This window comes from Bubalus kerabau, chromosome 10 (assembly GCF_029407905.1).
Source record: "Bubalus kerabau isolate K-KA32 ecotype Philippines breed swamp buffalo chromosome 10, PCC_UOA_SB_1v2, whole genome shotgun sequence".
Lineage (NCBI taxonomy): Eukaryota > Metazoa > Chordata > Mammalia > Artiodactyla > Bovidae > Bubalus > Bubalus kerabau.
In genome coordinates, this window is record NC_073633.1 from 61,560,325 (window position 1) to 61,587,401 (window position 27,077).

Below are 27,077 nucleotides of genomic sequence, written 5' to 3' on the forward strand. Positions count from 1 at the left end.
GAACCCACTGACATCAGAGGAAGACTGTCAGATAGCGCAGCACCCACTGTGTGCCAGAACCTACCCTAAGACGTTCTACATATCTACTCAATCTAATTCCCTGTGAGGTAAGAATGATTAAGATCCCCATTGCACAGATGAGGAAACTGAGGCACGGAAATGTAAAATGACTCGCCCAAGACCACACAACACGAAAGGGTAAAACCAGGATTCAAGTGAATGGCAGGCTGATGCTGAGTCTGCTCTTATTGATCATGCAGTGATGTCTCAGGACTGTAAGCTTTGGCAGATAGAGAGGACATCAGCTAGACACACAGTTCCAAAGGGGGCCACAGAGAAAGTTTTGGTGTAAAATGTAATTAGTGATGTTTCACATTTGGTGAAACTGTAATTAAAGATGTTGTGCAGTGTTTTCATTAAGTAATGAAAGCAGGCTATACATGTGGAAATATTGTCAATATGGACCTAGGCTCTGCAAAGAGGCTCGGCTGTTTCTTATGTTTCTGTGCACTGGCTTCTTCTTTTATTTTTCTTCTTTTTTTTCAAAATTTTATTTTATTTTTTAACTTTACAATATTGTATTGGTTTTGCCATGTATCAACATGAATCTGCCTCAGGTATACACATGATCCCCATCCTGAACCCTCCTCCCTCCTCCCTCCCCATACCATCCCTCTGGGTCGTCCCAGTGCACCAGCCCCAAGCATCCAGTATCGTGCATCGAACCTGGACTGGCAACTCGTTTCATATATGATATTTTACATGTTTCAATGCCATTCTCCCAAATCTTCCCACCTTCTCCCTCTCGCACAGAGTCTGTTCTGTACATCAGTGTCTCTTTTGCTGTCTCGTACACAGGGTTATTTTTACCATCTTTCTAAATTCCATATATATGTGTTAGTATACTGTATTGGTATTTTTCTTTCTGGCTTACTTCAGTCTGTATAATAGGCTCCAGTTTCATCCACCTCATTAGAACTGATTCAAATGTATTCTTTTTAATGGCTGAGTAATACTGCATTGTGTATATGTACCACTGCTTTCTTATCCATTCATCTGCTGATGGACATCTAGGCTGCTTCCATGTCCTGGCTATTATAAACAGTGCTGCGATGAACATTGGGGTACACGTGTCTCTTTCCCTTCTGGTTTCCTCAGTGTGTATGCCCAGCAGTGGGATTGCTGGATCATAAGGCAGTTCTATTTCCAGTTTTTTAAGGACTCTCCACACTGTTCTCCATAGTGGCTGTACTAGTTTGCATTCCCACCAACAGTGTAAGAGGGTTCCCTTTTCTCCACACCCTCTCCAGCATTTATAGCTTGTAGACTTTTGGATCACAGCCATTCTGACTGGCGTGAGATGGTACCTCATAGTGGTTTTGATTTGCATTTCTCTGATAATGAGTGATGTTGAGCATCTTTTCATGTGTTTGTTAGCCATCTATGTCTTCTTTGGAGAAATGTCTATTTAGTTCTTTGGCCCATTTTTTGATTGGGTCATTTATTTTTCTGGAATTGAGCTGTAGGAGTTGCTTGTATATTTTTGAGATTAGTTGTTTGCCAGTTGCTTCATTTGCTATTATTTTCTCCCATTCTGAAGGCTGTCTTTTCACCTTGCTTATAGTTTCCTTTGTTGGTGCACTGGCTTCTTGAGGAATATGTAATTTTGGATCAGTAATAACTGCCTGGAATACTGGCCAGGACCATCTTTTCTTCATTTTCTGTTAGCATGTTAACTGTTCTAAGCTCTCTTATGATTGTTTCCATTCTCTAATGTACTGTTGTATAGTTAGGGTTAAAACAAATTGTATAAAAACTCATTAAAAACTAAGCAATAGGGAAAAATGTAAGATATTTATGAAAGGTATTCTATACAATTAATATTTTACAAGGGGTAGATTTTATGGTATTTTTTACACATCTACTTTGAAGGAAGAAATGGTATTGTGACTTTCAATAATATTTAACTCACATTTGTTCCTACATCATATTCAGATGGACCCAAATGAAGATTCAGTTCAGTTCAGTTCAGTTCAGTCTCTCAGTCGTGTCTGACTCTTTGTGACCCCATGAATCGCAGCACGCCAGGCCTCCCTGTGCATCACCAACTCCCGGAGTTCACTCAGACTCACATCCATCGAGTCAGTGATGCCATCCAGCCATCTCATCCTCTGTTGTCCCCTTCTCCTCCTGCCTCCAATCCCTCCCAGCATCAGAGTCTTTTCCAATGAGTCAACTCTTCACATGAAGTGGCCAAAGTACTGGAGTTTCAGCTTTAGCATCATCCTTCCAAAGAAATCCCAGGGCTGATCTCCTTCAGAATGGACTGGTTGGATCTCCTTGCAGGCCAAGGGACTCTCAAGGGTCTTCTCCAATACCACAGTTCAAAAGCATCAATTCTTTAGTGCTCAGCCTTCTTCACAGTCGAACTCTCACATCCATACATGACCACTGGAAAAACTATAACCTTTACTAGACGGACCTTCGTTGGCAAAGTAATGTCTCTGCTTTTCAATATGCTATCTAGGTTGGTCATAACTTTTCTTCCAAGGAGTAAGTGTCTTTTAATTTCATGGCTGCAGTCACCATCTGCAGTGATTTTGGAGCCCCAAAAAATAAAGTCTGACACTATTTCCCCATCTATTTCCCATGAAGTGATGGGACCAGATGCCATGATTAGGTGTGAGTTAAATCATATTCTTGAGGTAGTACAGGGCAAAAGGAAAAAAGTCCTAATTATCATTGAGTTCACTTTGGAGAAGGGAATGGCTACCCACTCTAGTAGTCTTGCCTAGAGAATTTCATGGACAGAGGAGCCTGATGGGTCAAAGAGTTGGACATGACTCAGAAACTAACCCTTTCATTTTTCACTTTTTTTTTTTTTCACTTTGAAAAAGAAAGGTTCCTCTGAAATTGGAAGTTGAATTAAGCAGTTTCATAAGCCGTCAGTTTCTGATACTTCAGGCAGTAGTGACTATTCTGTTCTTACCAGGGGCAGCTTATTAGAGTTGAACAGCCATCCTGTGTTCAACTTCCTTTGGGTCATGCCCTCCCTCCTATACTTTAACAATTTAAATGTATCCCTGAAGTTATGTAAATCCCATAATTTCAGGAATAAATTGAAAGGAACATTCTGCATCAGAAGTGATTTATCCATGATATACTGCTGTTATTGTTCAGTCACTAAGTCATGTCCGACTCTTTGAGATCCCATGGACTGTACCAGGTCAGACTTCCCTGTCCTCCACTATCCTTTGGAGTTTGCTCATATTCATGTCCATTGAGTTGGTGATGCTATCTAACCATCTCATTCTCTGTTGCCCTCTTCTCCTTTTGCCTTCAGTCTTTTCCAGAATCAGGGTCTTTTCCAATGAGTCAACTCTTGGCCTCAGGTGGCCAAAGTATCGGAGCTTCAGCTTCAGCATCAGTCCTTCTAATGAATATTCAGGCTTGATTTCCTTTAAGATTGCTGGTTTGATCTCCTTGAAGTCCAAGGGACTCTCAAGAGTCTTCTCCAACACCACAGTTCAAAAGCATCAATTCTTCAGTGCTCAGATTTCTTTATGATTCAGCTCTCACATCTGTATATGACTGCTGTAAAAATCATAGCTTTGACTTTGACTATACACACCTTTTTGGGAAAAAATGCTGTCTCTGTTTTTTAATACACTGTCTAGGTTTGTCATAGCTTTCCTTCCAAGGAACAAGCATCTTTTTATTTCATGGCTGCAGTCACCATCCACAGTGATTTTGGAGCCCAAGAAAATAAAATCTGTCACTGCTTCCACTTTTTCCCCTTCTATTTGCCATGAAGTGATGAGGCCAGACGCCCTGATCTTAGGTTTTAAAGTTGAGTTTCAAGCCAGCTTTTTTCACTCTCCTCTTTTGCCATCATGATACATTAATCAAGATGTAATCAGGAGAGAGAAATGACATAGTAATTTGAACAGAGATCATGTAACATAAAACAGTAACCACCATAAAGAATTTCAGTGGGAGGAATAGGTTAATAAGAACTAAAGAAAACTCTAAAGAATATAGGAAAAGTAGATTTAAGGAGCCGTCATTACTCTGCAGATGAGACAACTGCCCAAGGAAACACTCGCTCCACCCCCAAGGCTATGATCCTGACCTTGCTGGAGGAGGTCACAGCTGAGGTCACTGGATGGTAGAGGAGCTGCTGTGGTGTGGTGTAACTTGCTAGGAATATGCCCACTTTGAGACTAGGGAAAGCAGTTCACAGGCAGATGCCTCGCTGGAGGCACTCTGTTATAAAACCAGGCAGAGACCGTGCCAAGTGAAGCTACTATCTACTGGCTGACATGCACTGCAGGAGCCTGGTTCTGGGGAAGACGCCAGCCAAGCTGCCCCCGATCAGAGAAGAAAAACTCTTTCTTCTACTAGGTCCTTACAGCACCCTTTTATCTACAAAGGTTAACACTGCACCAGCTATTAAAGGAAAAATATTTTAAAAACCCATATCCATTTTCAGAGCAGACAATAAAGTATGAATTTAGAACTAAGAGTCAATAAATTGGTAACTGGAATACATGGGAATCCTTGTCTTTCCACTGTCAGGATTTTGATGAAAGTTATTGTTCTGAACTTATTAGAAAATCAGCTTATAATTTTCAGAATGCAGTTTATGGGTTCTGATATATTAAGGTCTTTAATCCATTTTGAGTTTATTTTTGTGTATGGTGTTAAGTAGTGTTCTAATTGCATTCTTTAATGTGTAGCTGTCCAGTTTTCCCAGCACTGCTTACTGAAGAGACTGTCTTTTTCCCGTTGTATATTCTTGTCTCCTTTGTCATAGATTAATTGACTATACGTGCATGGGTATACTTCTGGATTCTCTATTATGCTCCACTGATCTATGTTTCTGTTTTTTTTGCCAGTAACATACAGTTTTGGTTACTGTAGTTTTATACTATAGCCTGAATTTAGGGGGGCATGATTCCTCCTGCTCTATTCTTCTTTCTCAAGATTGTTTTGGCTATGTTTAGATTCTTCTGTATTTCCATACAAATTTTAAGATTATTTGTTCTAGTTCTGTGAAAAATGTCATTCATATTTTGATAGGGATTACATTGAATCTGTAGATTGCCTTGAGTATAGTCATTTTAACAATATTCTTTCAATCCAAGAAAAAGGTATATCTTTCTATTTAGGTCATCTTCAATTATTTTTATCAGTGTCTTACAGTTTTATGAATATAGATCTTTTACCTCTTGAGGTAGGTTTATTCCTAAATATCTTATTATTTTTGATATGATGATAAATGAGATTGTTTCCTTTATTTCTCTTTCTGGCAGTTCATTGTTACTGTATAGAAATGCAACAGATTTCTGTATATTAATTTTGTATCCTACAAGTTTATTGAATTCAATGATGAGCTCTTGTAGTTTTCTGGCAGCATCTTTAGAATTTTTTATGTATACTATCTTGTCATTTGTAAACAGTGACAGTTTATTTCTTTCTTTCCTTAGGATTTCTATTTTTTTCCTCTTATGCTATGCCTAGGACTCTGACATAAATCATAGCAGTACTGATTTTGGATCTATCTCCTAAAGCAAGGAAAATAAAAGCAAAAATAAACAAATGCAACCTAATTAAACTTAACATCTTTTACAGCAAAGGAGACCATAAACAGACAAAAAGACAACTTACTGAATGGGAGAAAATATTTGCAAATAATATGACTGAAAAGGGGTTAACAGCCAACATATATAAACAGCTCATACAAGTCAACATTAAAAAATGGGTTAAAAAAATAGTCAAAGAACAGAGTAGACATTTTCCCAAAGAGGACATGTAGATGGCCATACACATGAAAAGATTTTTCAACACTGCTAATCATCAGGGAAATGCAAATCAAAACCACAGTGAGATATAGCCTCACACTTGTCAGAATGCCTGCCATCAAAAAAGACCACAAATAACAAATGTTGGCAAAGATCTGGAGAAAAGGGAACATTTGTGAACTGATGCTGGAAATGTAAATTGATGCAGTGACTGTAGAAAATGGTATGAAGTTTCTTAAAAAGCTAAATATAGAACTACCATGCGTGAGTGCTTGGTCACTTCAGTCATGTCTGCCTCTTTGCAACCCCATGGCCTGCAGCCTGCCAGGGTCCTCTGTCCATGGGTTTCTCCAGGCAAGAACACTGGAGTGGGTAGCCATTTCCTTCTCCAATGCATGAAAGTGAAAGTGAAGTCGCTCAGTCATGTCTGACTCTTCGCAACCCCATGGACTGCAGCCTACCAGACTCCTCCGTCCATGGGATTTTCCAGGCAAGAGTACTGGAGTTGGGTGCCATTGCCTTCTCCACAGAACTACCATATGACCCAACAGTTCCACTCCTGGGCATATATCTGAGAAAAACAAAATCACTAATTTGAAAAGATATATGCTCCTCGATGTTTATAACAGCTTTATTAACTGCCAGTATACGGAAGCAAACTAAATGTCCATCAACAAATGAAAGGAAAAGAAAATGTGGCATATACATACAATAGAATACTACTCCAGCCATAAAAAAGAATGAAATTTTGCCATTTGCAACAACATAGATGGACTTGGAGGGTATTATGCTAGGTGAAATAAGTCAGACAGAGAAAAACAAATACTGCGTGATATCACTTGGGTAGAATCTAAAAAACACAACGAACTAGTAAATATAATAAAAAGGAAGCAAACTCACAGATATAGAGAACAAACTAGTGGTTACCACTGGGGACAGGTTAAGAGAAAGAGGCAATATAGGTGTAGGGGACTAAGAGGCACAAACTATTAGATATAAAATAAGTTACAAGTATATATTGTACAACCCAGGGAACATACCAATATTTTATAATAACTATAAATTGAGTATAATCTTGAAAAAATGGTGAACTGCTATATTGTACACCTGTAACTTATAAAATATCATATATCAACTGTACTTCAATTAAAAAGGAAAAAGAGAGAGTAGATATGCCTTAAAGAATGTCATTATAATTAAGCAAATACATTTTTTTACAGCCATTTGAGAATTAAAAAACAATTATTTGTCTATGGTAACTTTCGAAGAAATCAACTCACTCTAACCACTCTCCTGACCACATTTGTGCTTCTGACTACTTCTTTGAAACAAAATAATCTAATCATCCTGCATGCTAAGTCCCTTCAGTCATGTCCGACTCTGTATGATCCTATGAACTGTAACCTGCCATGCTCCCCTGTCCATGGGATTCTCCTGGCAAGAATACTGGAGTGGGTTGGCAGACCCTTCTCCAGGTGATCTTCCCCACCCAAGGATCAAACCTGCGTCTCTTACATTACATCTCCCGCCTTGGCAGGTGGGTTCTTTACCACTAGCGCCACCTGGGAAGCTCCTAATCATCTTGTATATTTAATAATTAGTCCAAGTGGGAACTGTTGCTCACAAAATTAATTGCTCCATATTTGTTAGAGTGGAAGGTTTTTAGTGTGGAGTGGAAAGAACTTATGTGTTCCTTTACATATTATAACAAGTTGATTTTCAGTTGTTCCTTGCCTCCGCACTACCGTTAGATTCTCCGTAACTCCAGGGGGAGCAGGCTCGAGTCATTCTTTTTCACTCCGTATTATAGTTTGAGTAGTCACAGAAAACTTAGGAGAAAAAAATATCCATGGTGACATCATATTCAAAGAGACTCCTCCACAAAGATAGTGTATTTTAGATGTTTCAGCTACAAGTTCTGGAATGCAGTTATTTTTAGAAAGTAATAATAGCTGTAGTAATAAGTGTTATCTTTGGTTTGAGAAACTCTTCTTATTGTCATCCTTAACAGAAAAGATTTTCTTGGTGTTGCTGCCTGCTTTACTTGAAGGTGTATCTATCTTGATGGAAAAGGAAAGTTTAGAGAAATAACATTTGTAAGATTTATATGTTAAAGACATTAATTTATTAATGAAGAAATGTTGTAATGAAAAGATATCACGGTTAAAAGACCAGAGACTAAATTTCTGCCTAATATTTTAACATAATAGCTATTAATGATTCAGAATCCAAAGCACTAACTCAAGGTAGGTTGTTGCTGAAAAGGAAAGATACTGGAAGAGAGAAAGAGAAATGAGTAAGGTGTGAATAGTCATAATCTTCAACTCTACCTATTATTCTAAAGACATAGGGGTATAGAAGCATTATTTCTATTTTCTTATTTTAATTACTTTAAATTTATTTTTTCTTAATACTATCAATAAGAATGATCTTTTTTCCTTCTTACCAAATATTACTGTACAACTGCTTCTTTCTTCATTGGTAGGAAAGGAATAATAATTAAAATTTTGTGTTTAGAGTCTATGTAAAGTTAATTTTCCTTCACCAGTTTACTTAATAGGATATAGAGTACATATTTAATATAGTATGAGTAATAAAATGAACTCATAACTGATGAGACAGTGGTCATGATTAATTGATATTTATCGAGATTTCACTAAGTGTTATGACAATGTATTTTATAAAAACACTGTGAATTCTTTTCTGACACTTTTGTTCACTTTATACTTGTTTCTTTTACCTTTAAACTCCACTTGTCAATACCTTGAAATTCTGAAACTATAAGAATGGCAGAGAAGAGGGCAAAATAATTTTTTTTCTATCCTAATAGAGTAAGAAGTAAAAGCCAAAATGTATAACAGCAACAGTATCAGCAATACCACCACTGGCCACAAAACCCTAGCGAGGCCTGAACTGCTAAGATGAAGGCATCAGGCATCTGCGTTCTTATTCCCCCATTCACTTAAATGCTGTATTACCAATAGAAACATTTTAAGGTTGGGAACCCAAGCAAAGCACTGTGAATTCTCTGTTGTTTGTGAGTTGGAACACTAGGGGACAGCACTAAAATATTCCATAGTTGTTTGTTATTGATCACTTGCATACTGTATAATAAGTAGGAGATTTTACTGTTAATGACTATTGAATGCTCTGTTGATTTCAGTGGACGAAAGAGCACAAAGAGGAATATGAGTATCTCAAGTCTATAATTTTAGCCTTTATAAAACGATGATTTGATAATTTAGAGGAAGCTCCAGGCTGTCCTTTGGTTGCAAGGAGATAGTAAGGCATGATAACTGAAAGAATTGTGATTTTTCTGTTAAGAGTGGTTTCGTCTTTTCATTCTTTGGGGGTAAATATTTTGCATAAATTTTTATTTCTAATCTTGTTTTTCAGGCACTTTGGAAAGACATGAAACGGGAGAAAGAGCGAAGATTATTCTCAACTGTTGTGATGATTCACAGCTTCCAAAGCCTGAATCTATACTTCCAGTGGCCTCAGAGACACATAAGCACAAAAGTGTAGAACAAAGGTCCTCCAGCTTGTCCCAGTTTGGGCCAATACCTTGCCCTGGTCTGCAGATGGAGTCTTCATGTAAGGTAAGTTCAAATCAAGCTGCTGCTCACAGTAAACATTACCAACCCCAAGTAAGAAGTAATGTGCTTTCATCAGCACATTAAAAATCAGCACAAAGATAACAACTCAGAGATGATTGTACCTACCAGACACGCCTTCCAAGCAATCTTGGGTAAATTGGGATAAGTTTTTGAGTGATTATTATTTTTGAATGAGTATAGGTGATGGACAGGGAGGCCTGGCATGCTGCGACTCATGGGGTCACAAAGAGTCGGACACGACTGAGCGACTGATCTTATTTGATCTGATAGCATTCTTTTTTTGATGAAAACATGTTCTGGCTTATCAATATTGAGCCAATTTTATATGAATTCTTGAATTCTAGATGGTTTTTAATGAAGGTGGGGCAGAAACCTATATTTTGTGGTCTGGTTCCTTTTTTTTTTCCACACAACTCCATCATTGTTTGTGGAGTTTGAGTTTCACACAAACTCCATCATTGTGTGATAAATAAGGTTTAGAATTCTGACATGCTAATGATCCTAGAGATGCTAAGTGTATCAAAAGAAATCAAACAATGATCTAATTTTTCTGATGCCTTTTTGTTTTTATTTGTGATAAGCAAATTAAGAAGAGGTCAAATACCTAAGTGGAAAAAAATATAAATATATATATAAATATATATATATATATGTAGGGAGAGGATGTGTCATCTTTAACAAACATGGCTGCTAAACTGTGCCTCAAAGCTGCAGGGGTGGGGGTGGAGGCACCAGCATCTGAGCATTACCTTTTTAGGTTTGAAGACTAGGTTTAGATTTTATCAGCGAGGTCAGTGTTTGTCAATCTTTTGAGAACTGAATCACACTAACCAAACACCCAAGAAGTGACTACGTAAACTAGAATGACAGTTATTTAATTTACAATGATAAATATGATTGCAGTTCATTGCTCAGCACAGTCTCACTGTAGCAAAGCTACATAGCGTAGGGGAGAAAGGGGAAGTGGAATTTTAACAGAGGATTCCTTGATGGGCTTCAAGTCAGAGCCCTGAGCTCTGAAAAGCTAATGCAAAGGTTGCTGTCACCCCATCACGGTACTTTCTCTATTGGTCAAGGCTGGTATACACTGAAAATTTTCTAAATTTTGATTTCCCTCTTTAAGACTCCACTCCATTTAGGCCACCTACTTCTATGCTTTCTCCTGCAGGTGTTAAAACCAGCGATTTGGCTGCAGCTTTTTTTTTTTTTTTCATTTCTTCTTTCTTGAGTATAATTGTTTTCAGATTTTCCAAATCTGTTTTTCATGTTCTTATTTAAAGAAATCATGGGGTTTTTGTTGGCTTTGTGGCCCTGTGTAGAAAGTGGGACCTTATTTCCCTGACCAGAGATCCAGCCTGTGCCCCCTGCAGTGGAAGCTCAGAGCCTTAACCACTAGACTCCCAAGGAATTCTCAAGGAGTCATGTTTTATAAGGACAATTATATCAATATACTAAAATTTTTAACATTCATAACTGAAGTTGAAAGTGATAGGGTCTTAGTCTCTCCTAAGTGGGAGATTGAACCACACTTCTATTACGTATTTTAAGACGGAGGTAATCAAAGCCCAGTGAGTAAGACCATCAGACTGCCGTGTATTCCATCTTAATGTGACTTGTTGCTTTTTGTTCACAATAGAATCTGTATCTTATAGTGGAAATTATATGCCAGAACAGTAGATGGGAACTTGGATATGTCTCTTGACTCATGCATGCCAGGTGCCTAGGATCTGCAGGAGCACATCTCATTTATCAAGTGCCTATTTTACTAGTTTAATTCCCAGAAGGTAAACTGATTGCTATTTCATTCAGTTTCTTGGAGGACTTCAGAGCTACCTTTTAGGTGGTGATAACAGTATATATTTCTTTATGTAATTTTGTTTCTGTCTTTTGACTCCAAAAAGTAGTAAAATCCTAGGGTCTTGTTTTCCTACTCTTAGGTTGATTCCAACTTTATTTCCTAGCTGCTACCCTTTACCTGGATGACTATAATCCCCAATTTTTACTCTCAACAGAGCTGGAGAATTGAATTAGACAGGACTATCACCTCCTTTGTTCTATATGCTATACTTTTATTATTGAGCTTACTGTTAAATAGAGCTATTTTTATTTGTGCTTCTTATAAGTTAGAGCTTCTCCAATTATGTACTTCATATCTTCATCTCATCCTCTTAGATTTAAGCCTTTAAGACTGTTTTATCTTAATTTTTTTTGGGGGGGGGGCACTGCATCAGTCTTGGTTGCGGCATGCAGGATCTTCAGTTATAGCATGTGAACTCTCAGTTGCAGCAAATGGGATCTAGTTCCCTGACCAGGGATCGAATTGCCCTACTTTGAGAGTGTGGAGTCTTAGCCACAGGGCCACAAGGGAAGTCTCTATCTTAATCTTTTATTGATAAATTTGATAAGCATAAAATTTCAAGAATGCTTATAAATTCCCCATCCTCCTTTTTGTTAATATAATAAAATGTTTTATTAGTTTTCAAAAGAAAAAAAGTCAGATTTAAAGATAGGAATGAAATCACACTCATTTCAGAGCTGGGGAAAAAGACGATAAGTCTGAAATTTAGAAATATGTAGGGTAACTCTGTGTTTCAGAATTTTTTGATATAGACTTCAGTGAGAAACAAGTGAAATATTTTCAAATGGTACCATGAATTGTTTAAATGGAAGAACAACATGTAATATTTGCTATTTATTAGGATTCTGTATTCGCTTTTCCTTCTTGCATTTGAAGAGTGCATATAGATTTAGGGGAAGGTTTTAAAGAGAACAACAAATACAATAAAACGTTTTAAAAATGGGTCCAATTTGACATGCTAGAGGAGTCGATTATGTGCAGCTAGATAAAGAAAAATCTTTGCGGGTAGGAGAGGGCCAGAGTCTTAAAGGATTTAAAGGAATACAATATCATATTAGTGATGGGGAACTGCTTTTCTCAGATTCAGCTGAGGATAAAATAAGATAGAAACTGTTTAAATTGCAGTAGGAGGAATTTAGCTTTAAGGTAGAAAATAAACAACCTTACTAAAATCATCTCTACATGGCAGAACTCTTTGTTACCTCATCAGATTTTAATGAGGGAAGTCCTTTTTTGTCTATTAGTCAGTTGGTTGGTTTAAAATTTTTTTTTTCTGCACTTCTTGTCTGTAAAATGAGTGAAAAAATAATCAGGATTTTTGAACTGCCACAATTTAGACCGATTGTAATGTCCTGGAAATGTCTTTAAAAAAAAAAACAAAAAACTGATTTTCTGTAGAACGGGTCCCCAAAAGCTCCAACTGGTTGCTTACTTCAAGTTACAAGGTTTAATATGGCAGTCATTAACCATATATAGCTATTGAGCATTTGAAATTTGGCTAGCACCATATGTTAAAACGATATTTTGGATATGTAGGCTTAAATAAAATATGTTATTAAAATCAATTTCACCTGTTTCTTTTTATTTTTTTCAATATGGCTACTAGGCATTTTAAAATTACACATGTAGTTTGCATTTTATTTATGTTGAAATATTTAGGGACAAATGTTGAACTAGACCAGGAATAAGCAAACTTGTTTGTAAAGGACCAGATGGTAAATATTTTAGGCCTTATAGGCCATATTTTTGCTATTTGAACTATTTGACTCAGTTCTTGCAGCAGAGAAGCCACCATAGACAATTCTTAAACAAATGAATGTGGCTGTGTTTAGATAAAACTTTATTTACAAAAACAGGCAGTGGACCAGATTTGATACTCATTATCCATTATTTGCCAATTTCTGATCTAGTCAGCCCTCTCTAGACTTGGAAATCATGAGGTACTTGGAGGAGTACTGGCAAAACAGCAATACCTGCCATCTCCTTAGATATCTAAATTTTTAATGAAGCAACTTATCCCAGCTTCTTCTCCACTATGAGAAATATAATCCAAAAGACCTTGTATCACTCTGTTCCCTGATGGCATTAATGGAATTCATATGTTTGAAAATCTGCCCTTTGTAGAAAACAAATGTGTGCATTATACTTTCTAATCCAAGTGAGTTTTTTAAAATAAAATTTTCTTTAAATAATGCATTTAAATATGCATCATTATCTAAATATATAAAATTGGTTATAAATAATCCATTTATAAATATTCCAATTAAGCTTTTGAGAAATATGTTTGGATTTTTTTAATCTTTATTTGACTTTAGAGTGATGCCTGTTTGGTGACATTTGCTGAAAAATCTTATTAGAGCTTTATCTTGCTACCTCCTGTATAACACAGATGGTATACTGGTAGGCCCCCAGTAGAGAACTGGATCCCAGTACTACTTATTATTTTAATAGAATGGAACATTAGTTCTTCTACATTTTATGACACAGAAACATAATCAAAATGAAACTAGAGTTGTTTCTTGATGGTGGAATTTGACATTTTCTCCTGAAAATTTATGTGTATCAATATGAAATAATAATTCATTGTGGCAATATTACATGTTGCAGGTTAATTCTGTTTTCACTAAACTATCTATAATATACTATCAAAATTGTTATTATAAAAAAGAAAAAATATTTATTTGAAAATAAGTGTGTTATATAAGGATAAATCCTCAGTATAGAATGATAATCTTCACATTTTGATTAGTAATTTTTAGTATATTCTTTTTAATGTAATAAGCAGCATATGGCTATTTTTTTCTAATGTAGGTAATATTTTGCATCAATTTTATATAATTTTAAAAGGAAACAGATTTTTATTACTATACATATAAGCCCTTCATGAAAACATAGGAATTTATCTATAAACATTGAATTAAGATTTTTGTTTTGAAGAGTTTGGTTTAGTGAATCCCAACTTAAAACTTAGTGCCTAAATGATATCACCATTCCTGGTGAGAAAGAATAAAGAAAAACAATAGAGAAATATAGGCCATTTGCTTTTTGAACACATGTGAGGTGATGCAAGTCTTTAACAGAGTATAGCCATTTCTCATAAGCATTTTATATAATAATTTTAACTATCAAATCAAAAAATTTCTGTAACATGTGATTTTTTGTAGTTGTTCTATGAAGGATATCTCCTTTCTCACTTTGTGGCATGAGTTTAAGCACTTTTGATAGAAAGTTCCCTCAATGTTGAGGAAAACTCTGAAAAGCATATCACAGCTTTGTTCCAAAACTAATTCAGGAGGTCTCAGAGTCTCTATGAAAAGTCGGAGCGGCACTATTAAAATGAGTCCAGCTGTCTGCCTTGCATGCAGAAGCAACCCTGGATTTCCTCACAGGACTTCAAAGCCTTGCTTGTATCTAAACATTTGTTGGCCATGTAAATCAAGGCACAAAAGGAAAATGCTGCTATTTCACGGTGCGCGGCTGGTCTGAGCCCGGCATTGTGCTGCACGTGCCGGTGGGGAGTGCCAGGAACAGAAGGGCACTGTTCTGACTGTGTGACAAATGTAGTTAACACCGGATCCATATTAATGTTGTCAAGTTCCCTTGATGTATTTAAACAGATTTTAATTATTTTCAGCGTCCAAAGGCCTGAAATATATAGCCTAATAGTTCTTCAAAGAAAGCTTACTTAATGTGCGAATGTAAAACCTCTCATAAAAATGAAACTTTTATATTAGCCATAGTCATTGACATAGGTTATTCATCAAGTCAGCAATTTGTGTGGCAAAGTGCCATTTGAATAGTGTATTGTTAGGCTACTTATGGTCCACTTGACAAGGGCTCTTGCTGTAAATAGTGCAATTTGACTCCAGCTGTTAAAGAGTGGCTTTGACAGCAGCCAAATAGAATGGAGATGCCTTACTGCACTGCCGAAAAATCAATATTGGGTTCTTGTTCATGGTAACCTGTTCTTTTCTCTTCTGTAGATTTATAAACGACTATCGAGGGTTTATAAGTGGAAGTTTAAATATTATTTTAAATGCAATTCTCTTTGAGTTTCAAATTAAGGTGTGATAAATGGTTACAAGTACAGAGTTTTAGGATATTATTTCCACCCTCTGGTTCATGTTTAGTCACAATTACAGTTAAGTTGAATTTGGATTCTCCAGCTACAGTAGAAAAGAATTAGTGTAAAACATGGGCTCAAAATTGTGTGCCTATTGTATATTGCCAGTGCAATTATTTCTTCTTTTTTATTTTCTTATCAATTTATCTTTGGTATCCTCCCATCTTCTCTGTGTGTGTACCTTTTTGTATAGATGGCAGGGTTCTTTGTGACTGTGCCCATAGCAACACCCACAGACGTTGACAGCAGTAATGTCCCCTGTGTTGTTGAAGATTTCCCTAAAGCAGAGTCTTGCTGGTTTTGAAGATTTTTCTTGCGGTTTTCAGCAATACAGGGTTGCTATGATACCTGACTGGCAGTAATAGATATTGAATCTGTTAATTACAGTAACCATACACAAGGACTTTTTTCATTCGGTTTTTCTGCTGTTGCTAGCTGTTATATTTAAGATACAGAAGAGGAAGTGAAATTATATACTCAAGATGAGAATAAATTTCAAGAGTTTACTTTGAATCCTGATATTTAGTTTTAAAAATGTCCTGGTATAAAAACCCTTCAGCTGACTGATACAGATATAGTTTACTTAAATTGAAAATATAATTTATTTAGATAATTATTAGTTTTGACTGAATTTGATTTTGAACTTTTATTGTTTACTTGAGATGTCATTAAGTTTTCATCTAAGGTGTGCTAAGCAGGATTTGAAAAAGCTATCATTTTTAACATGAAAAAAGCTGGTATAATGAATACTTTTTCAATTGCCTATTTCAGTGAAAGCTGTTAAAATAGTTGTCTTCCTATTACTAACCAGCTCTGCATGTATTCAATTTGTGACTGAGATAGCAACTGAAAATTCATAAAGCTGATAATATAATTGTGTACTAAGACCTTTAAGGCTGATTCAAGGTCAATGTTACTGTTTTTGTAATTGCTGATAGGCAGTTCTCATTTCTTCCAGAGGAAGGGTTGGTTCTGCTTTGATTTTACAAATTGTTATCTCTTCTGTTAATTCTAAAGTTAACCTTTTCACTAAATAAATGTTTATGCTATTCTTTAGTACTAGATTTAGCCTAGATATACCTCAGTAGCTTTTCCCACACCCCATAATATTAATCAACCCTGTTAGAAACATGGAAATCTAGGATTATAACTTTCTTCTTGAGTTAAATATTCCAATTTTAGTCATCATTTAACTTGTGGGTGAGGATTCTAGCTTAGAAACTTAAATAAAAGTTAAACATAGCAAGCATTTTTATTTTGCATTTGGATTAATCTAGGGACAGAGTAGCATAATTTATTAAAGCATGTCTTTAAATTTGTCTCCATTATCATCAGTAGTTTTATGGACATATATTAGAAAGTATGAATTATGTAATAATGTACACACCATATTACACACCCATAACCATTTAGAGACCTTTTGTTTCTCTCTCATTTCTTCTGTTCTTTCCTACTTTTCTTCTTCAGTTGCAATTGAAAAACAAAACCCTGTGGCTTTCCAAAGTTGTTAAGGCCAGCTTCTTGTAGGATCTAAAGATAGACCTAGTCAACTTACTGAAAGAGGCCTGAATCTCCTGGGATGAAAAGTCACTTTAATGGATTTGGATGTTCTGTTATTGAGCATATTTGCTGGTTAAAATGTGATGGTAAATGTTACCCCTTTACAGAAGCTTGGTTACCAAGTCACTGTCTGATATCAGGAATATTCTCTGTTTATATCCCATTTTTGATGATACCTTGAAGGGTAAAAAAATGAAGTTTGTAGAAATTCAGATTTTGAGTTAACTAAAAGGGTTAATGGCTTATAACAAGGAAAAAAACAAAGATAATAAAAACTTTCTTTTTGAAAGTTGTGATCATATCGCTTACTGACTGAGAGTACCAACTGGACCCATTTAAAGGAATCCCAATAGGAGCGCTACTTCTGTACCAATGACTTATATTGAAACTGGCCCTAAGAGAGCAACAAATGCAAAAATGTAACATGAAGCAATTTTCATAAAATTTTCATAAATTTTCATAAAATAAAAGCATCTATTCTCACAGAATATCTCCCCTAAGTTGCTTAAAAAAATGTATTAAGACTAGCTTTATTCATTTGACCTTAAAGCATGAAATTATTAAAAAATATATCCAGCTAATATTCTTATCCATTTTTCTGAACTGGGTTTTGATAGTGACATCCTGAAGGTACAACTAGTTCTCTGTGTCTTCATATGGTATTCATGGTAATAAATACAAATAATGACATAAATTATGTTATTTGTAATTTTTTACATATTATGAAGTTCATAATACTCTGGAAATAGTTGTTTTATCATAAGTCGAAATATCCTGCCTAAGCTTTCAGTCCATGTACGATTATCCCTACCAGATATTTTTTAAAGGGTCATAAGAGGCTGCTTGGTAACAAGGCCTTTCTTATACACATGTTTAACTTCATGCACATCCAAATAAAACTAAAATTTTATTATTTTTTTTGTTTGTTTTCACGTAATATCTGGGACATGATGGTTTTTATTTTATTTTTTATAACAATTGTTTCAGTTCAGTTCAGTCACTCAGTCATGTCCAACTCTTTGAGACCCCATGAGCCGCAGCACACCAGGCCTCCCTGTCCATCACCAACTCCCAGAGTCCACCCAAACCCATGTCCATTGAGTCGGTGATGCCATCCAACCATCTCATCCTCTGTCGTCCCCTTCTCCTCCTGCCCTCAATCTTTCCCAGCATCAGGGTCTCTTCAAATGAGTCAGCTCTTCACATCAGGTGGCCAAAGTATTGGAGTTTCAGCTTCAACGTCAGTCCTTCCAATGAACATCCAGGACTGATCTCCTTTAGAATGGACTGGTTGGATCTCCTTGCAGTCTAAGGGACTCTCAAGAGTCTTCTCCAACACCACAGTTCAAAGGCATCAATTCTTCGGCGCTCAGCTTTCTTTATAGTCCAACTCTCACATCCATACATGACCACTGGAAAAACCATAGCCTTGACTAGACGGACCTTTGTTGACAAAGTAATGTCTCTGCTTTTTAATATGCTGTCTAGGTTGGTCATAACTTTCCTTCCAAGGAGTGAGCATCTTTTAATTTCATGGCTGCAATCACCATTGGCAGTGATTTTGGAGCCCAGAAAAATAAAGTCAGCCATTGTTTCCAGTTTCCCCATCTATTTCCCATGAAGTGATGGGACCCGATGCCATGATCTTAGTTTTGTTTATTGGAATATATTTGCTTTACAGTATTACATTTTTATGCCAGAAATCTGTGTGACATTGGCTTCTTTGTTCAGGGTCTTACATGAATAAAATCCAGATGTGGGCTGCAATTACTACATCATCTGAGGCTGAGGTCCTCTTGCAAGCTTATTCAGGTTATTGTCAGAAATTAGTTCTTTGTGGTTATAGGACCGGGGTCCCTGTTTTCTTGTTGGCTGTCAACCTGGGAGGGGGCACACATTTCTTGCCATATAGTCCTTTTCATCTTCAGGACAGCAATGGAAAACTTCTTATGAATGGAATTCATTTAGTACTCTTAAGTCTCTGATTTCTCCCTCAGCCACCATCTATAAAAAAGTCTCTACTTTCAAAAACTCAATGTGATTAACTCAGGATAACTAAGATAATTTTCTTATCTTAAGGTCAGCTGATTTGGAACCTTAGTTATATCAGCACAGTTCCTTCATGGCAGCACCTAGATTACCATTTGGTTGAGTAAATGGAAGAAGATATGCTTCAGTATGGTCTAAGAATATTGAGGGCAATCTTACAATTTTACCTATAGATGGAATCATTCTAACTCAGAGTGACTGCTGAATCACTTCTCTCTTCTTCCAGTTCTGGAACATTCCACATCTGATTAAGTTGTTAGCTGTCCTGATTAGCTGTACTGGTACTAATAATTTCTGAAATTTGAATCAAACTCTTGTTTCTCTTTTGGACCTCTTCACCCTGTCTGTTCCTTCAGGGAGTTTCACATGCTGGACACCTGGACGAGCAATCAACACTGGAAAATATCTCCTTTAAAATTTCAGGATGTTCATAAAATTAAAATTGCTAATTATTACTATTCTTATGTAATTTATATTGTAGCTCCTAAATTGGAGACAATATCTACTCTTAGCATACTTTCTGAGTTTTAAATTTGACTTTGATACTTATCTTGGGCTGGAGATTGCACATATTCTTCAGCTGAATGATTTCCCAATCTGTCAGATACACAATACAGTTTATGAACTGATCTTTGGTCATTCCACCAGCATGACCTTAGATGGGAAGAAAATGGCCTCAGAAGTGGACCTTCCATTTTTATTCATCTGACTTGCAATCATCCTGGGAATAAAACCCAAAATTGTAAAGAAAAAGATATTGAAAAACATCAACTATAGATCTGGGACCATAACATAGATATTTAATCTCTAGCTACTTGGTCTCATTAAAGTAATTCATATTCCCCTACTACTTATCATCTGCCAGAATATTTTCCCTCTGATTCTTTACCTTAAAGTCCAAGCTTCAATGTCACTTTCTCATAAAATAAGTAGCATCCCACGTCCCCTTATTCTCTGTCTCAACATCCTTTTTATTTCATTTTTTATCTTCCCCACTTTCCCAACAGTATAATCTCAAAGGGGACAGTGATCCGCCTCCCCTCTTCACCCTGCATATTTACTTTGTCAGTCGATTGCTTGAAGTCCAAATTGGGTTTTTACCTGTGACTTGATCTTACAGAGGGAAGTGACCTAGTTAAAAAAAAAAAAAAATAGTGATATCAAAGAGGTTGTTGAAATACAACTTCTACCCCACCAATATTTAGACACAAGTTTTCAATCAATTCAAAAGTTTGAAAGGCATACTGATATTGAGACCAGTCCAAATCAATTCAATACTTTATAAGAAAAAATGTGTTAAAACTGGTCATGAAATTTAGGATATTTAGCATACGAGGGAGGAATGGTCCACTATAGGTAAGATAGGTAAACTGATATAGACTCAGAAAAGGAAGATTAAAAGGCAATGTGGTTTCTTACACTAGAAAAGTTTCTATTATTGCCTTAAATTCAGACTCCTTTTTCTTGTAACAAAGTTATCTAAAATAAGCACTCAAAAATAGCCTGAGGATTGTACTGTATATCATGAGCCCTCTGCTTCCCTCAAATAATTACTTTACTAAGCCCTCCCCTTGATACAAAACCCCCGAAGCCAGCAACAATCTAATCAACAGATTTGTAATAACTTTTAGAAATGTAAGTGTAATAAATATGAAGAGGCCTGATTTATGTTTCATTTCCCAGATGCAAAGTCTCTGGCACAATCCTCCATCCCTCAAGTGGCAAATATCAATTCTTACTTTCATAGATCATTTGAAATGTGCTGAACCTCTCATCAGAGGTTGGTGAAGAGAGGGCTAATTCTACCCATAATGTGTATGACAGTAAATGATTTGAGTAACTCCTTACTGTGAGAATGTAGGGTAGCATGCTGTGTTAAAGCTCCCGGAGATACCAACCCTCATGGAATTTGCTCTTCTTTCTTGTAAGAGTTTTTCTTCCTCCAGGGAGAAGATGTCTTGGTAATGGCAGGAAGGCCAGTGCCCCTCCACATGGCTGTCCTACTGATTCCACTCTGCATGTATCTCTCCCTGCCTAATCCCATGTACAGAGATGCTCTTCTCTCCACCTTGTTAAATCCTACCCATACTACAATATATGCATGCTATTAAACATGCATTGGCTAATTAAATACTTGTAAGTTAATTATGGATTGCCTAGCTATTTTACAAGCATACATACAACTCATCTTCTCAACTAGATCTTATGCATATGTGCTAAGTCACTTCATCATGTCTGATTCTTTGTGAACCAATGGACTATAGCTCCCCAGGCTCCTCTGTCCATGGGGTTCTCCGGGAAAGAACACTGGAGTGGGTTGCCATACTCTCCTCCAGGGCATCTTTCTGACCTAGGGATTGATCCTGCATCTAAGGTCATCCAGCTCCTGCGCTGGAGGTGGATGCTTTACCGCTGAGCCACCAGGGAATATCCAACTTGATCTTAAGCTACTTGAAAGAAAAGCCATGTCTGTATGTTATGTAAGTTTTATAGGTGGAATGCAGAACAGAGTCTTTTTTGTTCATTCAGCAAATATACAATGAACACCTACTATGTGCCAGACACTCTTCTTTTTTAATTTTTTTTAAATTTTATAGCTATGGGTTTGGACAAATTTATCTGTCATCAGAGTCACAATATAGACCCCTTCCATCACACTCAGAGTTTCCCCATGGCTCTTCAGAGTCTACTCCTTCTCCTTGTCAGACATTCTTCTTCATACTAGGGATCTCAACTTTGTTGAAATACTAGACATATTTCTAGTAGGAGTTAGACTATAACTTTTAAAAGAAGAACAAGGATGTTAGATAGTGATGAAGGCTTTGTGGAGAATTAACATCAGACAGTGTGACAGTGCCTGGGGACTTATTCCAGGCTGAGTGGTTAGGGAAGGTCACAGGAGGAAGGAGCATTTATATTGCATTTATATTGTCTGAATGGCAAGATGGGGCCAGCCATGTGGTTAGAAGAGGGGACAGTTTCTAGGCAAAGCAAACAGCTATTGCAAAAGATCTAATTAGGAATGAGCTTGATGTCAGAAATGAAGTCAAGAAAACAAGTGTGACTGGAGAGGTGGATCAGAGAATTAGAAGTTAGTGTTAGAGAGTAAGGTAGGGGCAGACGCTGTTGGATGCACTAATCCAAAGTACAGAGTTTGAGTTTCTGCTGGATGTGGTAATCCCAAGTACAGAGTTTGAGTTCTACTTTAGTAAGTGGAGAGTGGGGGGAAGCGGTTTCATGGTTTATCTTCAAAGGAATGATGTAGTCCGATTTATGTTTTGAAAAGATCACTTTGGTTGCTCTGTGGATAAATGGATTAGAGGAAAGGGAGTGTCAGAAAGAAGATGCTATTGCATAGCTGCTACAAGAAAACTGTTAGTTGGTGCTGAGTTTTTTAACATCAAATTAATAAAAGCTATGATGCAATACATGTGCTTTAATAGACCTACATCCCAAAGTACTACTAGAACCCTATAATGGTGAGAACCATTCTGTTCATAGAACGAACGTAGAAAGTCATGCTGGTTCTAAATCTTGATGCGTGAGTCAGATTTTACTGGGGGAAACACTAAGTCCAAAGGCTCAGAATACAAAGATGAATGGTGAGTAGGGGAATGATGGGAAGTTGATATACTTGGAGACTGAGTATATAGTGGGAACAGTAGAAGTTGAGTGTCTTATAGCCTTGCAGGGAAATAAGAAGGCTTTGGACCTGACCCTGGACTTCTGAGAGCAACTTATATTTGTAGTGGAAAATCACAGAGATGGCATAAGAACATCCAATGCAATCTTAATAAAGGGTCCTTTCTTAGAATATAACTTACCTGAATCAAAGAGACTTAACACCTTAAATTTGGAAAGACCCTGATGCTGGGAGGGATTGGGGGCAGGAGGAGAAGGGGACGACAGAGGATGAGATGGCTGGATGGCGTCCCCGACTTGATGGACACGACTTGAGAGAACTCCGGGAGTTGGTGATGGACAGGGAGGCCTGGCGTGCTGTGATGCATAGGGTCGCAAAGAGTCAGAGACATGACTGAGAGACTGAACTGAACTGAACTGAACTGAACACCTTAAATTGCCTGTTTTATCTTTATATTGTGGTTTTGTCTAAAAAAAAATTTTGTATACATTTAAAATTCTTGTTCATTTAGAATAGGCCAGGAATTGTCAGACATTTTCTGTCAAGGTTCAGATATAAGTATTTTTAGCTTTATGAGCCATATAGTCTCTATTACAACTACTCAACTTTGTCTTTGTAATGCCAAAACATCCACTGGCAATACATAAAAAAGTGGGCATTTGTATGGTTTAGTGATGTTTTATTCATAAAAATGGCAATATTTGGTCTTCTGGCCATTGTTTTCTAACCTCTGCAGTAGGGAATGGAGAAGGTGATGGCACCCCACTCCAGTACTCTTGCCTGGAAAATCCCATGGACGGAGGAGCTGGTTGGCTGCAGTCCATGGGGTCGCGAGGAGTCAGACACGACTGAGCGACTTCACTTTCACTTTTCACTTTCATGCATTGGAAAAGGAAACGGCAACCCACTCCAGTGTTCTTGCCTGGAGAATCCCAGGGACGGGGGAGCCTGGTGGGCTGCCGTCTATGGGGTTGCACAGAGTCTGACACGATTGAAGCGACTTAGCAGCAGCAGCAGCAGCAGCAGTAGGGAATACTGTGATTAGATTCTATTATTCAGTTCAGTTCAGTCGCTTATTCTATTATAATTGAGTGTAATAAGCCACAAGAAGTGGAAGCTTTCCACTGGAAAGTATTGTTTTTTGTCATCATTAACACATAATCTTGTAATCTCTTCTCTTCACTAAAATTTATAACTGTTTGCACTCAATTTTGGAGCTCTGATTTGTGAAGTCTATTTTGGCTTTTTGGACATTTTTGTCTTATTTCTCCAACTTCTTACTTCTTGAAGGTATAGTCTCCAAACTTGATTTGTCAATTACCAGCTATATGGTAATTTATTGTGTGTAGTTAATTGAAATAATGCATGTCCTTGCTTAGGCATTTCATTAACTTTACATTTTACATTATGTGAGGGTATTCTCTACGTATTGGTTTCAATTTAATAGGTATGCCTTAAAATGAATTGACTTAAATATTTGGTGGCCATACAGAGACATATATCCAAAATACATGTTTGGCTGATTATTCTTTATATAAATATATATAAGAATCATTCCAGAGAAAAGAAGCATTTTTCCCCCTTTTATCTATTTAGTGGTAAACCCATTCTAAGTTATTTTCAGCTGACATCCTTTCTGACCTTTTGGGCAATTATAAGCTTATTAATATGATGTTTGGAAAGCATCAGTATGATACCACTGATTTAAAAGTCATAGGTGGGACCAAAAGTGTTTGGAGTAAGTCAAATTAGTATATCTACAGCCCATCTCTTTAGTTAGTTTTCATCTCTTAGGGGTATGACTGAAGAGTAATTTAGCAACATATGCTTGTTATCTTAGTTGATAATTATATATAGAAAGAGATTTAAAGATTGAAGGAAACAGTTACTATTCAAAGAGAGCATATGAGACGTTATCTTCTGTGCTATGTATAAAATAGCTTTTAAATGAAATTACTTTGAGTTGATATTACTACTTTTCTTCTATTAGTTTCATTGAATTGTTTATAGGATGTTGAGTAGACTACATATGAAAAGCAAAAGCAATATAGTAAATTCTGCTTTTATAAAGGTAAGGATGGTTTTCAAATGTCTCATGTTTTTCTTACTCATTAAAAAAAATCTCAAAATGTATATCAATATCTTTAGTTTCATTTGTAATTCAGAATTTGGGGTCTGAGTTAACATTTCATATTCTGCATTATTATTTTTACAATAGTGAAACATTTCTTTTCCTGAGATCTAGCCAAATTTATCCAGCATTCTGATGGCATCCTTACCATTGCCTTGTACCAAGATAAGATACTCTTTTCTATAGATTCTCTAATATTTATGAAACCCTACATTTAAGAGGAATATTTTGGCTTCAGTAGAAACTCAGATAAGTTTATCAGCAAAATCTCTTAATTATTCCTAAATTTAAAAATATATATACTTAGCTTGGGCTCTTCTAGAAAAATATCATAGATGCTGTGGCTTGTAAACAACAGAAATTTATTTCTCATTGTTTTGGAGGCTGGAGAGATTAAGGTACTCCCAAACTGGAGTGGTAAAGGCCCTCTTCCTGGTTGCATATGGCTGTCTTTTCATTGAACTCTCATATGGCAGAGAAGGCAATGGCACCCCAGTCCAGTACTCTTGCCTGGAAAATCCCATGGATGGAGGAGCCTGGTAGGCTGCAGTCCATGGGGTCTCTAGGAGTCGGACATGACTGTGTGACTTCACTTTCACTTTTCACTTTCATGCTTTGGAAAAGGAAATGGCAACCCACTCCAGTGTTCTTGCCTGGAGAATCCCAGGGATGGGGGAGCCTGGTGGGCTGCCGTCTCTGGGGTCGCACAGAGTTGGACATGACTGAAGCAACTTAGTAGCAGCAGTAGCAGCATGGTGGAAAGCAAGCAAGCTAGATCTTTGAACTCTTCTTATAATCTCATAACCTCATCATCTCCCAAACCTCATCATGTCCCATAGTCCCCATTTACATCTCCAAAGTCCCAAAGTCCTCATCTCCAAATACCATCATATGAAGATTACAATTTCAACCTATGGGTTGGGGTTGGGGGTGGGGTCCTGACACACTTTCAGTCCACAGCATTTGGTTATGTGAATTATTTTCCACAATTCCTATTTGTCCACCCTTCAACTTGCCATTTTTTCCTTAACTCTCTCAGAGCTTTTGCCCCTAGTTGATTTCTGTCACATGGGTATTTCATTGCCTAGAAAGAAGATTGTATTGTACATTTGTTCTCAGAATTATTTATAAAACCCTAAATCTTTAAAGCTGCTATTGATTTTTGTCCCTTTTTAGAAACTGAGACACACCTCTGGTTGTGGTTCTTTTTTGTTGCTACTGCTGCTGCTGCTAAGTCACTTCAGTCGTATCCGACTCTGTGCGACCCCAGAGACGGCAGCCCACCATGCTTCCCCGTCCCTCCCTGGGATTCTCTAGACAAGAACACTGGAGTGGGTTGCCATTTCCTTCTCCAATGCATGAAAGTGAAAAGTGAAAGTGAAGTCACTCAGTCGTGTCCAACTCTCAGGGACCCCATGGACCGCAGCCCACCAGGATCCTTCATCCATGGGATTTTCCAGGCAAAAGTACTGGAGTGGGAGAAGGATGCATTTGCCCCTAAACTTTGTTTCTAGTATGTTAGCCAATTCCCAGTCCTAGATGTCCTGGAATATTCCTTCTAACCCCTTGGTAATTTTGTTTACTTTCTTCTTTCCTTTTCTCTATCTCTCCTCTCACCAAACTACTTAATTCTCCAAAAGTGGTGTGTGGTTTGTTTAACTCTAACCCAGTTATGTCTCTTGTTTTGCTCTTGCCCGCAAGCAAACCTGTTCGCCTTACAGAAATTAAGTAGATTGCTGAGAGACTATTTTGGATATACCATATAAGATTCTAGTAGCATAAATCTTATAAGAACAAAATATAGAAATAAAAAGTTTTGAAAAATTGAGTAGTATTCTTATAATTGAGACTTTGGTTAGTTTTTCTTTGTTTACTACAAATCAGAAGTTTTCAAGAATCAGAACTAAATAAATTGAACCTGCAGGTTTAAAAAAAAGGTATCTTTTTTTAAGTCATTTAAAAAATAGACAGTTATAATTGTGATTTGTAGAACAACAGCCATATTTCAAGAGTAATAAGAAATATAGATTAAAAAAAAATAAAAAGCATACTTGTTGTCATATTCCTTAGAGATCAGGTGACCTTACAGCCAGGATCACTGTGGCAATCCTGGTATATGCCTATTGTTCCAATGTAATAATTAACAGAGCACTATTTCATTCTCAAAAGTTGCCTGGTTTGAACAATAAATTATATGGTCACTTTACTTAAAGGAGACTAGCCTTTAGTTCATGGGAATAAAAAATACATCTTCTTTAGGTTAAAATTTTCAAAATATTCAAATAACCATGA

The 27,077-nt window shown here is 36.8% G+C and overlaps 1 protein-coding gene across 1 annotated transcript in view; it reads left to right on the top strand.

Annotated features, from left to right (window-relative positions):
• Positions 1–27,077, top strand: part of WDR72 (WD repeat domain 72) — a 229,246-nt gene that overhangs the window by 81,065 nt on the left and 121,104 nt on the right. The window contains exon 14 of the mRNA XM_055537915.1: positions 9,201–9,403. Within this exon, the coding sequence (XP_055393890.1) occupies positions 9,201–9,403 (203 nt within the window). The remainder of the gene's footprint in view (positions 1–9,200; positions 9,404–27,077) is intronic.